The sequence below is a fragment of the Hermetia illucens genome, chromosome 5 (assembly GCF_905115235.1).
Source record: "Hermetia illucens chromosome 5, iHerIll2.2.curated.20191125, whole genome shotgun sequence".
NCBI lineage: Eukaryota > Metazoa > Arthropoda > Insecta > Diptera > Stratiomyidae > Hermetia > Hermetia illucens.
Genome location: NC_051853.1, coordinates 79,413,558 through 79,433,764, shown reverse-complemented (window position 1 = coordinate 79,433,764; position 20,207 = coordinate 79,413,558). Strand labels below are relative to the sequence as shown.

Sequence of the window (20,207 nt, the reverse complement as noted above, 5' to 3'; positions counted from 1 at the left end):
TGCGCTGGTATAAAGATGTGCTCCTGTTTCGAAAAGAAACCCAGAGAAGATCGCTGAAACCGTGCAGATGGGTTTGGACGACGAACAGCTTATACAGAAATGGGCGGCAACCTTCCTCCAGAAAAAAGTAAAAAAAGTATGAAAAAACGAACAAATGCAACTGAAATAATTACAGAAAAACATTTCCTTTTGCAGGCGAATACGGACTGCAAAATAAGACACACAAAAAGTAGAAGCAATTGCTGGGAGCACCGTAAGCGCCCAAAGCAGCAGTCCTTTGTAGAGCTAATCGTTACAAAGACCAAAGGAGGAAGATGCATCTGGAGGAAATTTCATTCAGGTAGTTTTCAGGGCACCAAAAAAGAAGGCGGAGGCGAGTCGAAAGGTGTCTACTTAAAGTCAAGGCGAGTTCGAATGGTGGAGTGGTAAAAAAGAAGTTGAGAAAGAAAAGAGGGCTCGACCGCTCTGCTCACTGAATCGACGGAAGGAAAGATCGTTGCGAAAGTTCTCAGCGAAATGCTATAAGATCAAGATTGAAGATAGAAAAGAAGACTGGTGGAATCCTCGCAGAATCAAGGTAAGAGACGTTCGGCAAGGAAACATTTCGGGAGACGGTCAAGAAGCTATTAGGAGAGAAGAGTCTGCTTTCGACTCTAGAGTCTATGTGCTCGTTGGAAATCCGAAAGACCAAAGTGGAAAAGGGCATCATGCGTGAATGCCCAGAGGCAACCAATACTTGGCGCAGGTAGATTCCATCAAATGTAAGGGAGAGTAATCTGGGAAAGTGGTTGCCCGTGAAAAACGAACATTTATTGAATGAACGGCACATTTTTTAGTAAAGGGAGTCAAGAGACAGGTGGATTGCGCGGCTCATCGGAAACTTAAGGCCGTGGCGAGATTGATCATTTATTTTCACAGGTTCTAAGCGGGTATGGAGGTTCTTCTTCTTGCGAAAAAGATTGAGTCCGACCCGTAGTAGGTCTTTGAAATAACAAATTTGCTTCTTCCTCCTCACTGCCCCTTCCCAAGTTTTTGGAATGTATTTCTTAAAGGCTCCTTAAACGGTTCACGCTAGTCTCTGATAACATGGAAATGTTTAGCTGGCAGATCTGCGGCTGCGCAAGCCCAACATTCAGTGTGTGAACCCATTCATCTATCCTACACAAGAAAAAACCTATACATAATTCTGTAGTTTCTTTTCCAACTCAGGTACATAGTTTGGAATTTCGTTCCTTCGTCTTAATTCTAAATAGTAACGAAGATAGACCCATTCAAAGGCTTGCCTATTCCCTCAAAATTGGTTTTCCTATTTTTACCCACATTTTGAGTCGATAATCTACCGTTTCCCAGTATTTCCTTTGTCAATGTTCGGCCTCTTTCCTATCCACAGTATATACATACATATGTCAATCTGTAGCTTTTTCCCATCCCAACTTATGATATTCGCTGATTTTATCCGTGACGGACAAATTGGAGATGTTCTTGCTATATATAAGCTTTTTATTTACATTAAGAAAAATAAGAACAGAATGTCATATACTTTGTACATTTATTGGAAAAAGACATTTGAATTCTACGATCGAACACTTTTTATTGCAAGAGACTGGTACATTCAGGACAAACGCTTTATAGGACTTCAGACAATCGTTAAGATTCCAAACATACTGATCCACTTTCTTCCAATTCAGTACCTTATATTTTGCCTCCAATTTTCCTCTAGGCAATGTTTCGAAGTATTCAACATTCCTAATATCACAAAAAATAAGTCTAAACGTATAAAGTACCTCATCATATCTGTCGTTAGTCTATCCATAGAAACTAACACTTGACTTCAGAAAAACTCTCCATTTATTGAAACACGTTGTAAAAATGGCTGAGCCCGACACGTTAACAATTCGAAATTTTGCGGTTGGTGATTGTAAATTCCGTTGGCTCGAATTTTCTCTAAAAGCAATTGGGGCTCGAATTTCGCCTTGGCCGGCATTGTGGACTTTAGTAAAGTCTGAACGAAATCAGTCAGTAAAGAATTGTTGGTGTTCTCCTCAATGCTAGGTTGAATTTCTGGTTGTCGTAAGACAGGCTTGTTAGCTCCTGTAGTCTGTTTGCTAGCGTTTTCTACTTGCTCTTCCTTCATTTTCATGCTAGGGCGATCAGTTGACTGTTCTTCTGCATCTAAATCGACCGGTTCAACAAATCCTTCACCAGTGTCAGGTTCAATATGTTTTTCCTTATTGGGACTCTTTATGATCGTTTTCTCATCCGCACTAGATGTTTCCTTGGTATTGCTTTCCGCATTTCGATGTTTGGCATTGTCAACTAAAATTATGTCATCATCTTGTGCGCCCTCCTCTTTAGCAACATATTCCTTTCCTGGCATGGCATCCTGCTCGTAGGATTTCAGTAAGTCGGTAGCGCTTACATTAAACTCTGTAGTTCGTGTTAGAATGTCGTAGACACGATCAAAGAGACTCAGGTTCAGCGACCCTCTAACCACCTCATTGTAAGCTTTTTCCAAGCGTTTTTTCTCGTCTTTCGTGAGTTCTATTAAGCTTACGACTTTCCCCATATCTTTTGCTTGTAAGGGCATAAATTGGTGTAGCCTTGAAGCGTATGTGTAAAAGGCGATAGTTAAGTTGTTTTTAGCTAGTAGCTTTTCATATTTCTCTTGCGCACTTCCAAATATTTCGACTATTTCAGGATATTTTGTCTTCAACACAGACTCACTTATTCCAGACTTAAGTGAATGCAACACATTTGCAGCAGACTTCGCAATGTTCTCAGGGGCAATTTGAAGATGTTGTTTTTGTAGCGCATGCAATGATTTGAAAACATTCAACAGAAACGCGTGATAAGCAATATTCTGATATGCATTTATTTTGTGCTTGAGAGGCTCTTGATTTGCAACTGTTAAATTCTCCAAAAAGTTTTTATTCGTTTCATTGAGGACATCCTTAGCTGTGATGTTTTTATGGCGAAGGTAATCTTCAACCACGCTTTCAAGATAGGAAAGAAGTTCAATCGTTTTGGTATCTGTGTAAATCAACTTCGAATGAAGTTTAGCAACGTCTTGATCGTTCATAACTTTTACAATAGTTTCCAGGCCACGTTCTGCTGCAAAAGCTTCTTTGAAAACATTGTCAACATCCTTCTTGTGTTGTTTTCGTTGTTCTATCATTGCTTCTTTCTCACGCTCAGCTGCCTTAATCTCTTCTTCAGATGTCTCGTTCTCCATTCTCTTTAGTATGTCCATAATCTCGGCTATCATTTTCTGCCGCGTCTCATCCGAATCTACAGTTGTTTCAATTTCAATTGTTAAATTTTCCGTATTTGATGGAATCGGAGGTTGATTAGCTCCGCAACCAATAGTAACATCATCGTCTTTCTTCAGCTCCAGTTCGTCGCCAACGAATTTCTCAATTTTGAAATCTTTGAACCAATCGCTATTATCATGGCAACAACGCAATGCAGATGGATCGATCGGATGCGCTTCAGTGTTGAAAATATAACCACCAGCATGGATAACGCAAATGCCATTCGGAGTTTCATGTAACAACCCTTCACGTCCATCGTTATTCAAAAAATTATCTGGGTCAAATAGTAGATACAAATATTTGGTTGTCTCTGCTAAGAAAAATGACTCCATTCGGTCTTCTTTGCGGTGATCGCGGACATTTTTTATCTAAAATAGAAAATAATCGAAAGACAAGTCAGCTTCCGCGGAAATATAATGAGAAAAATACAAGAGCTTCCACATACCGTAGCGTAACCACACGTTGTCTTTGCACTGTACTGTATACTTCGCAGCATATCTTCTCCTACTTCCAACAAATAGGGATCAGAAGTTGCTCGATATAAATACATTACAGATTCAATCAATTCAGGACGCAAAGGATAGTTTTCACGGTTCGCTCCTGCTTCTGCGCTTGGGATATTATAGAATTCAGGCAGAAATCCGTATTGCTTCCACACAGAATGATAATTGTGCAGTGTTTTCATTGCAGGTGCAATGTCGCCGATCAAACTCAGTACTCCAGGCCAGTAAGCTTCAAGTGATTGAAATACAGGCAATGTCACTTGTCCTTTGTTCATGCTCACCCAAACATGCCAGTCATCCCTTTTCAAGTATTTGTCGATAGCTTTTCGGCCCGTATGGAACATTTCCAGCAATTCAGGACGATTTAGCATCAGAGCCCCTTTGACTAAATACTCATAGTAGGAATCGACTCCCGCACCAATGCCAGCATCCTGTGCCGTCCATCGGCCCGTCTGAACGTCAATATGATTACCGAAAAGACCAATTGGTGATCTATGCTTCCACAGTGCGTACAAGGCATTCAAGGCAACTTCCTCATATATTGGGTCACCAGTTAGGCGACTCAAAGCACCAAATTCAACAATGAACGTTCCAACACCAGCAGTACATGTGACTGTTGTTTCGCCAGCAGGTACTCCATGCCGTAAGTTCACTGTTCCATAAGGCATTCCGGTTTTTGTATCAAATGCTGGCAACAAACGTTTAGCTACATCCTCTGCAAGCCTCAAAAGGGGACCATTGCACGGCCAGCCTGGTTCCACGTCGACTCCTGCTCGTAAGGACATCAAGTGGGCTCCTAACAGTCCACCAACAATTCGAATGTTTGTTTCAAATACAGAAACATTAATATCTGCATCGAAGTTTGTCTTTTTGGTCAGGATGTTAACAACACGCCGAAATTCCGAAAAATTTCCCATTACAGCTAATGTGTCAAGAGCATCGATTAATGTCAAAGAATAGCTTCCCCAGGTATCGATTCCGTCACAGGACAATGGTCGCAGCTCGTCGTAGTCGCCTGCAATTATAAAAATATTCTTTAGTTTCTATAAATTTGTTGAAAACCAAGAATTAACTAAAATGAATGGGTGACTGGTGTGGTAATTAGACCGCGTGTACTGTGTCATCTATTGCCACTGAGTCAACCACAATCACAGGAATAACGGCCTAGCGTTTCTGGCCTAAACCAAACGAAAATTATTTCAGCTTCGCCCGGCCTAGGCCCCAAATGCTAGGCGTTTTTTTTTCCGGTGAATATAATTTGATTAATATAAGGGAGCGAACAGCATCACTTCGGTTACGCTGCTCCCTGGGCAAAGACGAGGCAGCCTCTGATGAGTTGCCTCCGCCCTGAACGAAACGTATCTTTTGTGGCTTTTTGGTGTTATTCCAAAGAGGAAAGTCCGACCTGAAAAATGGCAGAAAGCTTTTCTCCAATTGCTCTGATCCGCCATCAAGTGGATGGTGGACTCAGAGCTGCCTCAATTCCAAACAAAAATTAGTAAAACTAGCCTTCTTTACAAAATAGGGGAGTACGCTGTCAAAAGGTGTAAACTTAAAGTGCAAGAGCACTTATTCTCGGAAACTACCCAACCCAAAAATTTGAAAAACCAGGGGTATGTGCTTATATGAAAGCTAACCTTCAAAATATATCCCACTACCATATCTTCTGAAATATACTTAATAATAGCATATTAACAATTTTTTTAAATAGACTGGAATCCCTCTCTCCTCATCCTTAAGTTCATCCGAGGAGCAACAAATTTTGCAATGGCATAGAGGAACATCTGACTGGTTGCAGTGAAATTTGTATCGTAATTTGACGTTTGATCTAATCCAAACTCCATCCGAATATCACGGCTGAACATGTCAACTATTCGCCATAGACTTATAAGGTGGTCGTCAGCACCAGTATACAACTTGATGTCATCTAAGTACACCAAATGTGTCAGTTCGCACTTAGCACGTAGGCCATACTTTATTGCAAAACCATGCCTTCTAGCATCATTCAGTAGCTATGAAAGGGGGTTTAGCGCCATGCAAAACCAAAGGGGACTCAACGAATCTCATGGGAAGATGCCCTTCCATGGGGCACCGATGGGCTCTGAGGTACTGGCACCCTCAGACGAATGCACTGATAAGGTGATATGCCACCCTTCCATGACTGTCGCCAAAAACTTTATTAGCTTGGGATCAAAGCGATACAAATGTAGGACATGGGTTAGCCCGGTATGTGGGACGCTGTCGTACGTCTTGGCAAAATCGATATAACAACTAAATAGATTTCGTTGTCTCTAGTTCCCTGTCCTACAACTACCAAGTCCATAATGAGTTGCTCTTTGAAACCCCTGACTCGACTCGGCAGCCCTTTTGCTCCTCGGACATAATGTTGTTGGTCTCGAGGTGCGCATAGACCCTTCCACTAAGCAAGTAATCGATCTTGTATCTGCGGGGTTCTGCATCGATGGACGATAGAGAAGAGTTCTTCGGCGGGTACTGAAACTGTTGCCTGCAGTGCGAAGTGGTGTTGTTGATGCCGCTGCCTTCGCCCCCATCGACACCCGACCACCAGTCTCCGCGATGATCTCAAGTCGAACACGCTCCCTGATGATGGCCGGGATTGTGTCGCTGCGAGTTATAAAGTGGTACTGATCTGTGACTCGCTGCATAGTCACGTGCGTGAATTGCGGGAAACGCTCGACGGTGCAACAATGGGTGGCTATGGCATGGCAGACTTCCTAGCCTGGATTCGGAATAATTTCTCATATGATTAGTCAAGAATGTGGTAAAAAAGAAACATTTGGATCTCTTGGAATAATCTACGCCATAATAGCTATTGGTACTAGGTTTTACATATTACGAATTGAGATGCGCACAAGCATGTGTCCACTGTGAGCTGGACAATTATCCATTTAGAAACTTGAATATTTATGTGTAAATATGTATTTCGTCAATTGCTCAACCACCTATTTGCTTCAGCACAGACATCTGTTGTCTGATACAGACTGTCTTATGCCTGAGACAGAGTCAGACATTTGTCTGATACAGAAGCAGACTCAGACATTTGTCTGATACAGAAGCAGACCCAGACATTTAGAAGCAGACTTTGTCCGAAACAGGCGTTTATCTGAAATAGACATTTGTCTGTCTGATGTTTGATTCAGGTACAAACATTTTCCTGACACAAGCACAGAAGAAGAAGAATATGTCTTTGCTTTTAAGTGTTTTCTCTTCACAAAACAATTTTTCAGACTTGAAAATATCCTTTGTATTTATATGTGCATACATCTTTGTCTACACCTGTAACGTCTTTTCATTTTCTTGTTGGATATTAAGTCCCAGTCCATCATACATATGTACAGCATGATCAGATCATCAAGGCGTAATGTTCGCTATCCAGGCGAATACTAACATTTCGATTAAAAAAAAATCGTATTCGCATTTGGAAATACAGGTATTTACCCAACAGAATCCGTATTCGTAAATATTCACTTTCGGACGTGAGAATACAGTTGTGGCAATTAAACGTGGTAATCGTCTCATTAATTACAGATATAATAACATACTTGTCCACGTGCACAGGGAGAAACCAAGGAAGGATACTTCGGAGGATAAATTGTGTGGTAAGCCTACTGAGGTCCCTGAATGAATCGCGGAAGTCATAGAGGCTGAAAGGGCAAGATCGACCAGCTAAGTGGACCTGCTGCCCACAGAAGAGGAGGACGACCTTGATCTAGACCTAAACCTCAAGTCGACAACGAAACGCAAGAAGAAGGAGGAGAAGGAGGAAGGTAATGCTCCGACATTGGAGAAGAGCTCCAAGGACTAATGGAGCCGATGGCCAGCAATAAAGTAAACCTCCACTAGCTTCATCTGCAGCAATTTCAAACGCAAGTTCTAAGGATAACATTGGACTAGTGCTGGCTCAAGAACTCTGGATGTACCAGGGGCAAATTCGCGGTCTGCAAGAAGAATGCCGATAATTTGGGATTCCTCTTTGAAAAACTCAAGACCTGCATCATTCTCGATATAAACTGAAGGTGCATATTTTTCAGAATTTTTACCTGGAGACTTCGTGCCTGTCCAAGTCTCATTGGAAGCCGGGGGAGGAACTCGAGAGGCAAGCGTGTCATCAGGATACTTCCCTAGAGTCGATACCCGGATCTCACCGGAATTAGTTGTTAGACTGGCGAAATTCTACAAGAGGAAGGCGCTGCCTCTTTTCGGCTGCCAAGAGGTCTGGGGAAGCAACGAAATTAATCGAAGATGTCAGTACCCTCCAGAATTCATCTTCAGTAATAAGTTAGAAATACATAATGTAGGGAACACACCAACATTTGTAACCAGCGCCAGACAAGAGATACTGGACATAACTCTAGGGAATACTCTGATGAGCGACTTAGTTAAGAATTAGAGGGTGTCTAATGAGCCTTCTCTGTCGGATACAGAATAATTAGATTCGTCATTGAGGGCAACTCTAAAGTAAATAGAATAATAAGGAATCCCAGGAGAGCAGACTGGGACTCCTCCGCAAGACACTTGAGTGATAACATGGCTCATCTACAGGTGAGTAGTGACATCAGGAGCGAAATGAAACTATTATAGAAACAGTGGTGGGAGGACTCATCAAAGTCATTGGCGCATATGAGGCTGTCCGGCTAAGACAGTCAAGTCATCAAGGGACGTACCCTGGTGGAGCAGGAACCTTACCAGAATGAGAAAGAAGGTGCGATAACTCTTCCACTGGGCGAAACAAACGAGGGACTGGCAGAGGTACAAAGTGGCACTGGCGACGTATAACAACAGACTGATTGCCTGATACACTGACGGATCCCTTACGACAGAAGGAGCAGGCGTTGGGGTTGTTGATCCAAGAAAAATACGTTTTGAACCAATGGGTGTGCATACCACCATATTTCCTGTGGAAATATACGCCATAGACAGGTATGCCTCCGTCAACATCAAAAGGAACTATAGGGGGTAGAGCATTGCTACTCTAACCGACAGCCAAGCGATTATTAAGGCGTTTAGGTGGTCCCAACTGGTAAATTCCAGACTGGTATGAGAATGCTTTCGCAGATTGAACACATTCGGTTCACTCAAAAAAGTCTGGATGCTCTGGGTTGCAGGACACATTGGGTTAGATGGATATGAAGCAGCGGACGAGCTGGCTAGGAAAGAAGCAGCGACGCCGCCAGAGCTACGACACTGAAACCTGAACGGTTGAAAGAACTTTACTGGGCGAACTTGCCAGGAATGGAACATTCCAGGGTGCTCGTGGGGGGATACGAACCCAAGCGCTCGAAAGATTGTTTAAACTTCACCAAGAAGAGCTTCTGAATCGTAGTGGGAATACTCACTGGTCACAGCAGGCTATAGTATTACCTGTTTCTCTGGGGAGAGTGATGCAACCTCTACACATGTTCTGGGACAGTGCCTGGCACTTGTAGGTTCAGGCACCTGGGGATTAATACCAGAAGCCAGGTTGAAACACTTGCAAGTTGGAAAAATAATAAAGTTCTTGTCGTTTATAAGTTTATAACCAGTAAAGTAAAGTAAACCAGTAGAGTAAAGCAGTAGAGGAACACAATAGTTCTTCTAGGACGCAGTGCGACATCCCGTAAATATTATTATTAATCGCAATCATGATTAAGATTTTACCCCACACTGCTGGGAAGCGCACGACTCCACCCGTATTAAGCTAAGGTATCGAGCCCGCACCAAACTGTGTGAGCAATACAGTTTCATTTCTATAACTTTTAATTTTGCACAGAATCTCACATAAGAAAATTCGACAGGATGCAATGCGAAATACACTTAAGAGAGGTTGACATCATTCTTCTTAGCTAGCTTAGCTGGAGGAATTCAGACTTAAGGTTTCCCTATTTACGAAAATTTACATCCCGTCTCGATATCCCTTGCACATTTTCCCTACAAAATTCTGAGAGGCTTCCCACCGGCTCGTCCATAGATAATTAATTGCAATGTTTGCCGAGTGATGTCAGCTAACGATTAAACACTATTCACCTGCGTATTTCAGGTACCCCTCATATGCATGCTGGAACATATCGCGGACTTCCTCCCTGCAAAACGAACAGGATTAAATATCGCCGAGGTCATGGCAATTTGATCAATTGCTTCTCACCGCAGACGAAGCACATCATCTTTTGTATACGTTCGAAAACACAACACCGGTCCAGCTACAAACAAAGCCAATATAACAGAACAAATTCCCGTTCTCGCCATAATTTCATTCCTAACAAATATTTCCACTTATACGGTTTATCCAGCGTTTAATCAAATCCAATTAGCCCAACAAACCCGACATTTTTGCCACTGTAGCAAAAATATACAAACATTGACAACTGGCGGTCAGATGTTTTGACTTTTTCGCCGTCACTGCTGCATCCCAAGTCAAAACAAACGGCTGCGATCGGTTGCTGAACCGTTGAACGGTCAATTTCTCAACCAGCGTCGTTATTCCGGCGAATTCAGACACTGACTGATTTCCGAGCGTACCCTGAATTCATTTCTATCAATAAATGTCAAACATGGCGAGTGAAAAGTGAAGGATATTTTGGTGGTACTCTTGCGTCAATAGTTTGTTTAAAAGTACTGAATACTCTCAGGAGTTTTTAACTAGGACAATTGTGTTCTCTGTTATATATTGAAATATTTTCTCAAGTTTTGGAGTGGATAGAAACTATTCGTATGCGGAAATCAGGTACTGGTTTTGTTTTTCAAGTTCTCGATGGGTTTCAAATTTGAAATTGTCAAATTATTGACTGTCATTTGAAAGATGTTTTACAGAAAATTCATTATATATTTCTAAACGGTTATTCAGGAGGTGTAGAATGTTGAGATTCTAAATTCCTGGCACTGGAAGACGTGGGATGGAGGACACGACATTGATATAAAAATTTCAACAATTTCTCGTAATATATGATGTTGGCGCTTCGATTATACAAGACCGAGACCAAGAAGGACCATTCAATTGTTAGATGTAATCCTTTCCTAAAAATATCTGAACTTGTCTATCTAGTGTCAATAATCGCTTCGCTACACGGTAATTTTGTCAAAAATCTACTGCCACGCGAGTTATAAGCTATGTTTGTACTGTGAACTAATACTTTCTATTTTGGAGAAAACCCTCCTCAATTGCAATTTCGCGACCCAGAATTCAGAATAGACTTAAATTAGTTAGTTAGTTAGTCCTCTTTTAATTTCCGTTCCCAGTAACATTGGTTTCGCCAGTTAGGTCGAAGGGTGCGCCAAGGTCACCGAGAAAGGGATCCGCAGCCACATTCACAATGACAGACCAGGTTGCAAACGGGCAACTAGCAAATACCCTTCGTGCTGTGAGTCCACGAATACACCCAGAGTACTCTCGGCATTTCGTAAAAGGAATAGAATATTAACTAGAAATGACTCATTCAGATCTTCAATTAAATCAAAGTCCAGACTCCATTGAAGAAATGCGCATATAGAGAAATAAAGAAAAGTTCTCCCACTTAAAGTAAGAGAGATTATTTTTATTGATTACATTAACCCAAAAATTGAAAGGAATCTAAGTTTGCGAGCTAGCAAATTTCGAAATTGCTACCGAAAAGTGAACATCACTTCAGGACACATGGTAGCAGACGTGACGGCTTATACAAATTCCACTCGCATAACTTGGGCACCGGTTTCTAATCGGATCTTCCTTCATCATCATCAACGGCGCAACGACCGGTATCCGGTCTAAGCCTGCCTTAATAAGGAACTCCAGACATCCCGGTTTTGCGCCGAGGTCCACCACTTCGATATCCCTAAAAGCTGTCTGGCGTCCTGACCTACGCCATCGCTCCATCTTAGGCAGGGTCTGCCTCGTCTTCTTTTTCTACCATAGATATTGCCCTTATAGACTTTCAGGGTGTGATCATCCGCATCCATACGGATTAAGTGATCCGCCCACCGTAACCTACTGAGCCGGATTTTATCCACAACCGGACGATCATGGTGTCGCTCATAGATTTCGCCATTGTGTAGGTTACGGAATCGTCCATCCTCATGTAGGGGGCCTAAAATTCTTCAGAGGATTCTTCTCTCGAACGCGGCCAAGAGTTGGCAATTCTTCTTGCTAAGAAGTCTCCGAAGAATACGTGAAGACTGGCAAGATCATTGTCTTGTACAGTAAGAGCTTTGAGCCTATGATGAGACGTTTCGAGTGGAACAGTTTTTGTAAGCTGAAATAGGCTCTGTTTGCCAACAACCGTGCGCGGATTTCATCATTGTAGTTGTTGTCGTTTGTGATTTTCGACCCTAGATAGGAGAAATTATCAACGGTCTCAAAGTTGTATTCTCCTATCCTTATTCTTCCTGTTTGACCAGTGCAGTTTGATGTTGTTAGGTGCTTGTTTTTCGGTGCTGACGTTGCCACCATATACTCTGTCTTGCCTTCATTAATGTGCAGCCCAGTATCTCGCCGCCTGCTCGATCTGGATGAAGGCAGTTTGTACGTCTCGGGTGGTTCTTCCCATGATGTCGATATCGTCAGCATAGGCCAGTAGTTGGGTGGACTTAAAGAGGATCGAACCTCTTGCATTTACCTCAGCATCACGGGTCACTTTCTCGAGGGCCAGGTTAAAGAGGACGCATGATAGGACATCCTCTTGTCTTAGATCGTTGTTGATGTCGAATGGTCTTGAGAGTGATCCTGCTGCTTTTATCTGATCTCGCACATTGGTCAGGGTCAGCCTAGTCAGTCTTATTAATTTCGTCGGGATACCGAATTCTCTCATGGCCGTGTATAGTGTTACACTGGCTATGCTATCATAGGCGGCTTTAAAGTCGATGAATAGATGGTGCAACTTTTGTCCAGTTTTTCCATCGCTTGCCCCAGAGAGAAAATCTGATCTGTTGCTGATTTGCCTGGAGTGAAGCCTCTTTGGTATGGGCCAATGATGTTCTGGGCGTATGGGGCTATCCGGCCTATCAAGATAGCGGAGAATATCTTATAGATGGTACTCAGCAACGTTATACCTCTATAATTGCTGTACTGTGTGTTATCTACCTTTTTATGTATGAGACAGATAATGCCTCGTTGCCAATCGTCAGATATTTATTCGCTGTCCCATGCCTTGAGCAGAAGTTGATGAACTACTTGGTGCCTCCATATTTAACCAATTCGGCTGTAATTCCATCGGCCCAGGCGACTTATGATTTTTTAGCCGATGAATTGCACGGACTGTTTCTCCTAAACTTGGTGGTGGCAGTATTTGTCCGTCGTCTCCTTCTCCGACTCTTCAGTCTCTTTTGTAGGGGCGTGAACATTAATGAGGCTTATATTTCTAAATTTGCCTCGCAAACGCAGAGTGCCGTTCGCTTATATTTTCAAAGCCGATAACAGCAGGTTTCATTTTTTGGCAGACTAGGGAACCTAATCCGAGCACATGGTTTACTGGATGCCCGTTATAATATATGATGTAGCGACTCTTCTCCAGAAAACCGGTCCCTCTCCATCGCATCTCCTGCAACGCTGTTACATCAACCTTATATTGGGACAGAATATCGGCTAGCTGCTCAGCAGGATTCGGTCTGCGCAGGGACCCCACGTTCCATGAGATAATGCGCAAATCTTTAATCCGTCCATCCTGTCCGAGGCTCCTTTCGTGGTTTCGTAACATCGTTTTTCCGTGTAGGGTTGTCAGCCCTACCCAACCCCTAACCTGGAGGACTAGTTGGTACACTTTGTCCGGTTTTTAGGCGCGGCATCCCAATAACAGTCGATTTTTTACCAATCGCTGTGGCCCAGAAGGATGGTGCAGTTCTTCAGAGCTTGTAGTCAAACTCCAAATATGAGTTTAAGGAATGGCCGTCCATGAAGAAAAACGTAAGCACTTTGGCGCATGGCATGGTCAAAATTTAAAATTACTAGGCATGTTGGGAAGGAAGTAGGTGTATTCCTTAAATCGACAAAGCGCTTCCACATCATAAAGTTCGACATCATAGGCCCTTTGCGAGATTCGTACGGTTACAAGTATTGCCTCACGATCATTGATCGGTTTAGGCGGTGGCCTGAGGATATGCTGAAGCCATCTGTTGAGAGTGAATTCCGAGCTTTGGTGTTGCCGCTGCAACCACGGACCAGGGAATTCAATTCGAATCTACTCTCTTCTCAGAGCTCGGAAAGCTGGCATTCAACGCCAGCGGACAATAGCATACCACCCGCAGTCCAATGGGATGCTGGAACGTTGGCATCAGACGCTGAGGGCAGCCGTTATGGCCCGTAACGAGCTGTCCTGGCCGCGGGTCTTGCCTTCCGTTCTATCTGGCCTCCGTGCAGCTGTTCGCGAAGAGTTTGGTTCCGGCCCTGCTGAGTTCCTCCGCAATCTGGTCCTCAACAAGATGGTCGGGCTGTCCTGATTTTTGCGCCTATTACGAGAGGCCATTCAGAAATTAAAACCACCTCCGCCATCTCGTCACACGCAGCTAGCAATGCACACCCCTAGAGAACTCGAAATCTGCACCCACTGATGCCATCCGGAAGTCGCTCCAGCCACCATACCAGGGCCCCTATAAAGTCCTCCCATTTCGAGCAGCACTATTTTCTGTAATGGTTTCAAACACACTAAATTTGTAAACTTGGGTTTTGCTTCAGTTTAAAGTTTGAATTAATTTGAAAATTTATAAAAAAATCCTTCCTAGCATACTTTATAGTTCATAGAGAATCATCAAGTTTTACACACATCTCTAACCATTCTTAAAGTTTCATTAAAAATAAGTAATACTCGCTCTATCTATTATGCAAGAAAAACAGCATAATAACTACTTGTTTTCTTTAAATTTCAGCTAAAATGTCCGAAGATGACTCGCCAACGCGCAACAGATCCATATCACGTGGTGACCCAGACGAACACGAGGAATTGGCTCTCGGTCCGGCAGCGTTAGGCCTCCACCGCGTCGGAACACTTCCACCTAAACCGCAACCAACACAACCGATACAAGTACTTAACGCACGTGGAATGCCAGCTCGAATTCGCAAGAAAAATAAACTGTTCTTTGACGACGACATTGTTAACGACAGTAAACAATTGAGAAGTAGCGTATCACCGAGAAAATCATCGAAACCATCATCGCCCGCTAAGACTCCGGTCAAAGTAATGAAAAGCAGAAAAGGTATTGCTTCAAAATACATGAAAGTGAAAGAAGACGATAAGGAAGAAATTATTCGAATTCCTTCGCCAAATTCTTTCGTTATTCCGTTCGATAAGAGAATTGGGCAACGAATTGGTTTGCGTTTAAGGAATCTACTGAAGCTACCAAAAGCCCATAAATGGGTTAGCTTCGAATGGTTTTATTCATATATTGACAAGCCATTGTTTGATGGTGAAAATGACTTTGAAATATGTTTAAAGGCTGCGTTTCCTCAGCTGAAAACGCGAATGCTAACCAGAGCGGAATGGTCAAAGATTCGTTCCATGATGGGTAAACCGCGGCGATGTTCACAAGCTTTTTTCGACGAAGAGCGTCGTGAATTGGAGCGGAAACGACAAAAAATTCGTTTTCTACAGATCCGTAAGACAGTAACGGACCCGAATTTCATCAAGGATTTGCCGGGCGAAATACCGCTCCCACTTCCGGTGGGTACTAAAGTCACAGCAAGATTGCGACAACCTCAAGATGGAATATTTACTGGTGTGGTAGATGCGGTTGATACATTGACTAGTACATACCGGATAACATTTAATCGACCTGGCCTCGGCACACATTCTATACCTGATTATGAAGTGGTAGCTAACGATTTTAGTGAAACTCTTCCACTTTCAAGTCTGACGCAGGAATTCAGACCGCGATTTGGTGCACGATCGTCTCTTATATCGCCGTCACGTTTCTCTCGCAATTCATTAAACAAGAGCGATCCACTTTTAGGGCAAGAGCTCTATGAGAGCCAATTCAAGAATCCAGTTATAGCACGCGAAACCATCGGTGGATTTCCAATCAAATTACTGGAGTTGATTGTTCGCCTTAAGAAAACCTTGGCCTTCAAACAATCTAAACTGCAGCGCTTACGTGATATGAACACAGAAGCAGAAATGCACAAATCCCATGGAGATGCTTATCCAGAAGATTTTCAACGCCGTTACGCGGGCATCGTGATATCAATGGAGAAACTTAACAAAGACCTACAGGACTATTTGAATCAAGTTCAAACATATGCTTCGGAATTAACAAAAGAACCTCACATTCAAGCTATGTTGGCTCCAAGTTACCTAAGAGAAAAATGTCGCGAGCTCGCTGATGAAGCAGTGCAGCGGAACAATCAAAACACGGTTCAAGATGATAATATCCTGAGTCTGATAACCGATTTGGCAACATTAATGCTTGTTGCATCGCATCTTTCTTCCGGTGACAATGTTCATATCCTTAAAGTGCTTGAAGGCTGTGTCGAGGAAGTCAAGAATCGCTTAGATTCCGACAACGTTGAAGTATTTCAGAAGAATGTACAAATTCATATGCATCATATTCAGCTGGGTTTAGGCCAATTAGCAAACAGTTTTAATAGCAGTAATACTAGCAATGGAAATGTTGAGGAGGCGTCGATTTATTGAAGTGAAGAGCAAAGGGCTTAGAAAGTATGAGGAGGGCAGTCTAAACATAGTTTAATTCTGATTTATTCGTTTGCGTCGTGTATTTTATGATTCAGAGTTCGCTGTAAAAATTATTAAAAACTATATTGTTTTACAAATATATTGACTAATAAGCATAAAATGTTCTATCTTTTATTAATTTTGGATTAGCGACCTCGTGATTACGATTGTAATCACATAAACGTGTAATTATAATCCTGTATTTTCAGTCGCTATTGCTTAATCTCGCTGTTTAATAAAATTTACATTTTTGCTGAAATGCGTTTGGAAAAATAATATTAAGTTTAATAGTTTTCGATGTTTGGTGAAGGCGACGGATTTTTTAATAGTATGAAGCCAAGGATATTTCCCATCAGTCGGAGGAACTCTCTATTCAAATAAGGGCCACTTATGAATTCCTGGATAAATACTGACCACGTTTTGGTTCTTCGGAGCTGCGTTGTTCAAAATGTTCTTGCAACTTACAATATCAGACTTGTCTGCGTCCGCATCAGACAAAAGACAGACAGATGGCTGTCTCTGACTGTACTCCGCTGGTTTGTACTCGGATACTCAATCTGTACTTACATATTAACAATTGCCACTTCCGAAATACGCATATATGGGAATAACTGACTCAGACGCATACATTTGTCTGTCCGTTGTTTGAGACATTTGTGTATCTGATGTCTGAGCTGAACATTAACATTTGCCTGAATCAGAACTTTGGCTAGGGCAGACATTTGCCTGTTTGTCTGTCTGGTGTATGAGGCAGACACACACTTTTGTTATCACAAGAGCACGAAAAAGTCGCAAACACTGATCCAGTAATGTTAATGCGTCGAGTAACATTAGGTTCGGTCCCACCGTAAGTAGAAACCACACTTCCTAGATATATAAATTGACTGATGCCTTCGACGCTCTGCCCATTAATGCAAATAGGGAGAATACGATGACTGAGGACGTTGGTGTCGTTAGTGTCTATCTTCAGTCCAGCTTTACTCTCTTCCAAATCCATAGCCATTGGGTTAAGGTCCATGATCATCGGGTCATGGAAACAGATGTCATCGGCGTAGTCGAGGTGTTTGAGGAAAAATGAATTACCCCACGTCCTCCGGACGAGGCAGCATAAAGAACGTCACCGATTAAAAGAAGAAATTTTGCACCATCATATGTCGCCCTAAAAATGGCTGTTAGTGTTTCCAAAATTTCCCTTCTGCGTAGAGCACTCCCTGTTTACACTACTGTTCCAAAAAGATTCGTAGGGTGTTGATGTAATCAATTTTCCGGACGAGTGGAAGTAACAAATCCGTAGTAACTACAGTTACAGCGATAAATAACTCTGCAGAGAGACCGTCTACTCTAGCGGCTTTACTCCCTTTGAGTACATTGAAAAACAGTCCGTACCCGCATGTTACAGTGACTAGTAATTTCATCCACAAAAGGAAAAAAATCACCGGATGTGATACGGTTAAGAACCGTGGTGAAGTGTTCTCCCCACTTCTTCAGCTGCTCGTCATCATAGATGAGGAGTCGACCGTTAAGATTAAGATTTGCGATCACATGTAAATTCTATCGTGATGCGGTATACACTTCTGAAATCGCTGCGTTATCAAATTCCCTTTTGTCACTCCACACACTACCTTCAACTTGTCTGGATTTCGCTCGGTATCGTAGTTTAAGCGGGTCACATCTACCATCACGCGCAGCAGTCAATAAAGTCTTTATCCCTTTCCGTTCATCGATCCGCTTCCACGATTTCGCAGTCAGCCAGATCTTATGGGACGTGGCCGACGGCCTGTGTAACACCCGAGAAAAAAGCATTTTTGATGGCGGGCTAATGTTCATCGATATTCTCAGGCGGGTTACTCAATATATCTGCCGTCCGATTAACAAGATAGCTCTTTCACTGTCGAGCGATAGTTAGATCATACAAATGGTTGATGTTGAACTTGGGGAGTCGAAACTCCCCAACCCTGAGAGGCCGATAACAACGCCTTTCTTGTTACGAACATCCAGGAGACAACTACTAAATCTACTGCTGATCGCGAAGTGGTCGATCTGATTACTCATACGGTGTCGGTCAGTTGAAACCTAATTGACCTTATGGCAGGTTCTGTGCTTGAATAATATGTCACCAATGACGAGGCGGTGAAAGTTGCAAAAATCCACAAACGCCCGACCATTGTCGTTACGGTCACCAAGACCATGTTTGCCCATCACATGTCCGAGCAAGATGTTATCAGAACTCACCTTGGCATTCAGATTAACCATCACGATCACGTTGTCACTTTCAGGAAGCCCCTGAACTGCGTAAAATTATCCTTCTCCATTATATAGGAAGCCCTCGTTCGTGCATAACACTGTATAATCGTGATGCTTCTTAACCCGGACCGGAATCTTAGAGTTAGAAATCTGCCAGAAACCGGCTCTCAGGTTAAGTAGGCGGGCGTTGGGGTAGCCGCTAAAAACAGCCCGATGCCGGATTCGCGTCTGCTACAACTCAGCTTTCCAGAATACAAAATCATACTGCTCCAAGTATGGCGAAAGGGAGAGGATTACCCTCCAGAGTCCCATCTTACTTCGCTTAGGCTCAGAGTATTCAGCTAAATTCGTTGGAATTCCCAGTCCAGTTGGAGAAAGCGACCATTCTGAGGACCCTCGATACCGTCGTCGCAGACGCCTGTACACATTCCAGAAACCAGTCATAGTCTGTTTTCGATAGTCAAAGGTGTAGGGCGTGAGGTTAGCCCCTATCCGAGGAGTTGTTGACGTTTCGGTAGCAGTAACATTTCGAAATTTGTAGGTTGCTTGCCCACAAATTTCTATTTCTTTTAGTCGCCTCTTAGGCAAAGCAAGAAAGACTTTAATTGCACTTTTAAGCCAACCAAGGATTCTCGCGTTTCATCCAAACAACGATGAGATGTGAATTCGTGGCAAAGAAGTCAAATGGCTGACACTTGGCCAATTCGGTCATCGCGTCGTCAATTCTTCTTTAAAGAAGAAGTTTTGAATAAGTTGCATCTACTGCAAATTTTTTTCGACTTGTTCATACCAGTCCAATGAAACGATATGTAGATGAATTGACAACGAATACAACAATGACATCAATCTACCTATAAGCATTGCATCTAATCACATTGGTAATTGAAAGCTCTCAAGAAGTCTTTTTAGACCGCATAAACCTCTATCAAATTAGTGACAAATGAGCACCGCTGCTAGGAGTTGGGCTTCACACTGGGACGTCCAAAGGAAGCCGAAAGACATCCTCTTAAGTTCCTCGAGAATCCTGAAGAAGAAAGAAAGTGCAACACAGCGTTTCTGTACGCGAGAACAACACGAGCTTCCTTACACATATCATCACATAGGAATATCTATAGGAACCGAGGGAACAATTACGAAATGAGAGCAGTAATCATGCATTATGCACAATATTTGTCATTAATATGGTTTTTATTATTGTCACGCCTAATAGAACGTTCGTCAATATCGGTAATCTATCGTCTTCTTTCTCTTCAGCATTTGTCCCATCCAGAAGCTGGGTCGACACGAATATCGGCGACCTATGACGGTGCTCTAACGCACTTCAAGGCCCTGATCCAATTGGATGGTTGCGTCAACGATTATTATTATTATGACGGTTAGCTTCTGATTATCTTTTAAACTCTGCCCTCAAATATCATGGACCAGTGATAAAAACACGTTTCAGCAGAATCTAGACAAACGCTTGTATCGTCAATCTCACTCGTCACTTTAACTTTGTTTTGTAGGATAGCAGGGGTGTAAGC

The 20,207-nt window shown here is 42.7% G+C and overlaps 2 protein-coding genes across 3 annotated transcripts; one reads left to right on the top strand and one right to left on the bottom strand.

Moving 5' to 3' along the window:
• Nucleotides 1–1,532: 1,532 nt before the first annotated feature.
• LOC119657352 lies at nt 1,533–10,205 on the bottom strand. Its single transcript, XM_038064226.1, has 4 exons — nt 9,957–10,205; nt 9,839–9,894; nt 3,757–4,829; nt 1,533–3,679 (listed from the first exon to the last, which is right to left on the bottom strand). The coding sequence occupies exons 1-4, from the start codon at nt 10,055–10,057 to the stop codon at nt 1,832–1,834; spliced, it is 3,078 nt and encodes a 1,025-aa protein (XP_037920154.1). The 5' UTR covers nt 10,058–10,205; the 3' UTR covers nt 1,533–1,831.
• A 156-nt stretch (nt 10,206–10,361) lies between these two features.
• On the top strand, nt 10,362–16,679 carry LOC119657959 (protein lin-9 homolog). 2 transcript variants are annotated; one of them, XM_038065162.1, is made up of 2 exons: nt 10,362–10,535; nt 14,642–16,677. In XM_038065162.1, the coding sequence occupies exons 1-2, from the start codon at nt 10,523–10,525 to the stop codon at nt 16,399–16,401; spliced, it is 1,773 nt and encodes a 590-aa protein (XP_037921090.1). In that variant the 5' UTR covers nt 10,362–10,522; the 3' UTR covers nt 16,402–16,677. The 2 variants fall into 2 exon arrangements, with proteins under 2 accessions (XP_037921090.1, XP_037921089.1); XM_038065161.1 differs by lacking the exon at nt 10,362–10,535 and adding an exon at nt 10,609–10,877 and having other exon boundaries at nt 14,642–16,679.
• Nucleotides 16,680–20,207: the final 3,528 nt, after the last annotated feature.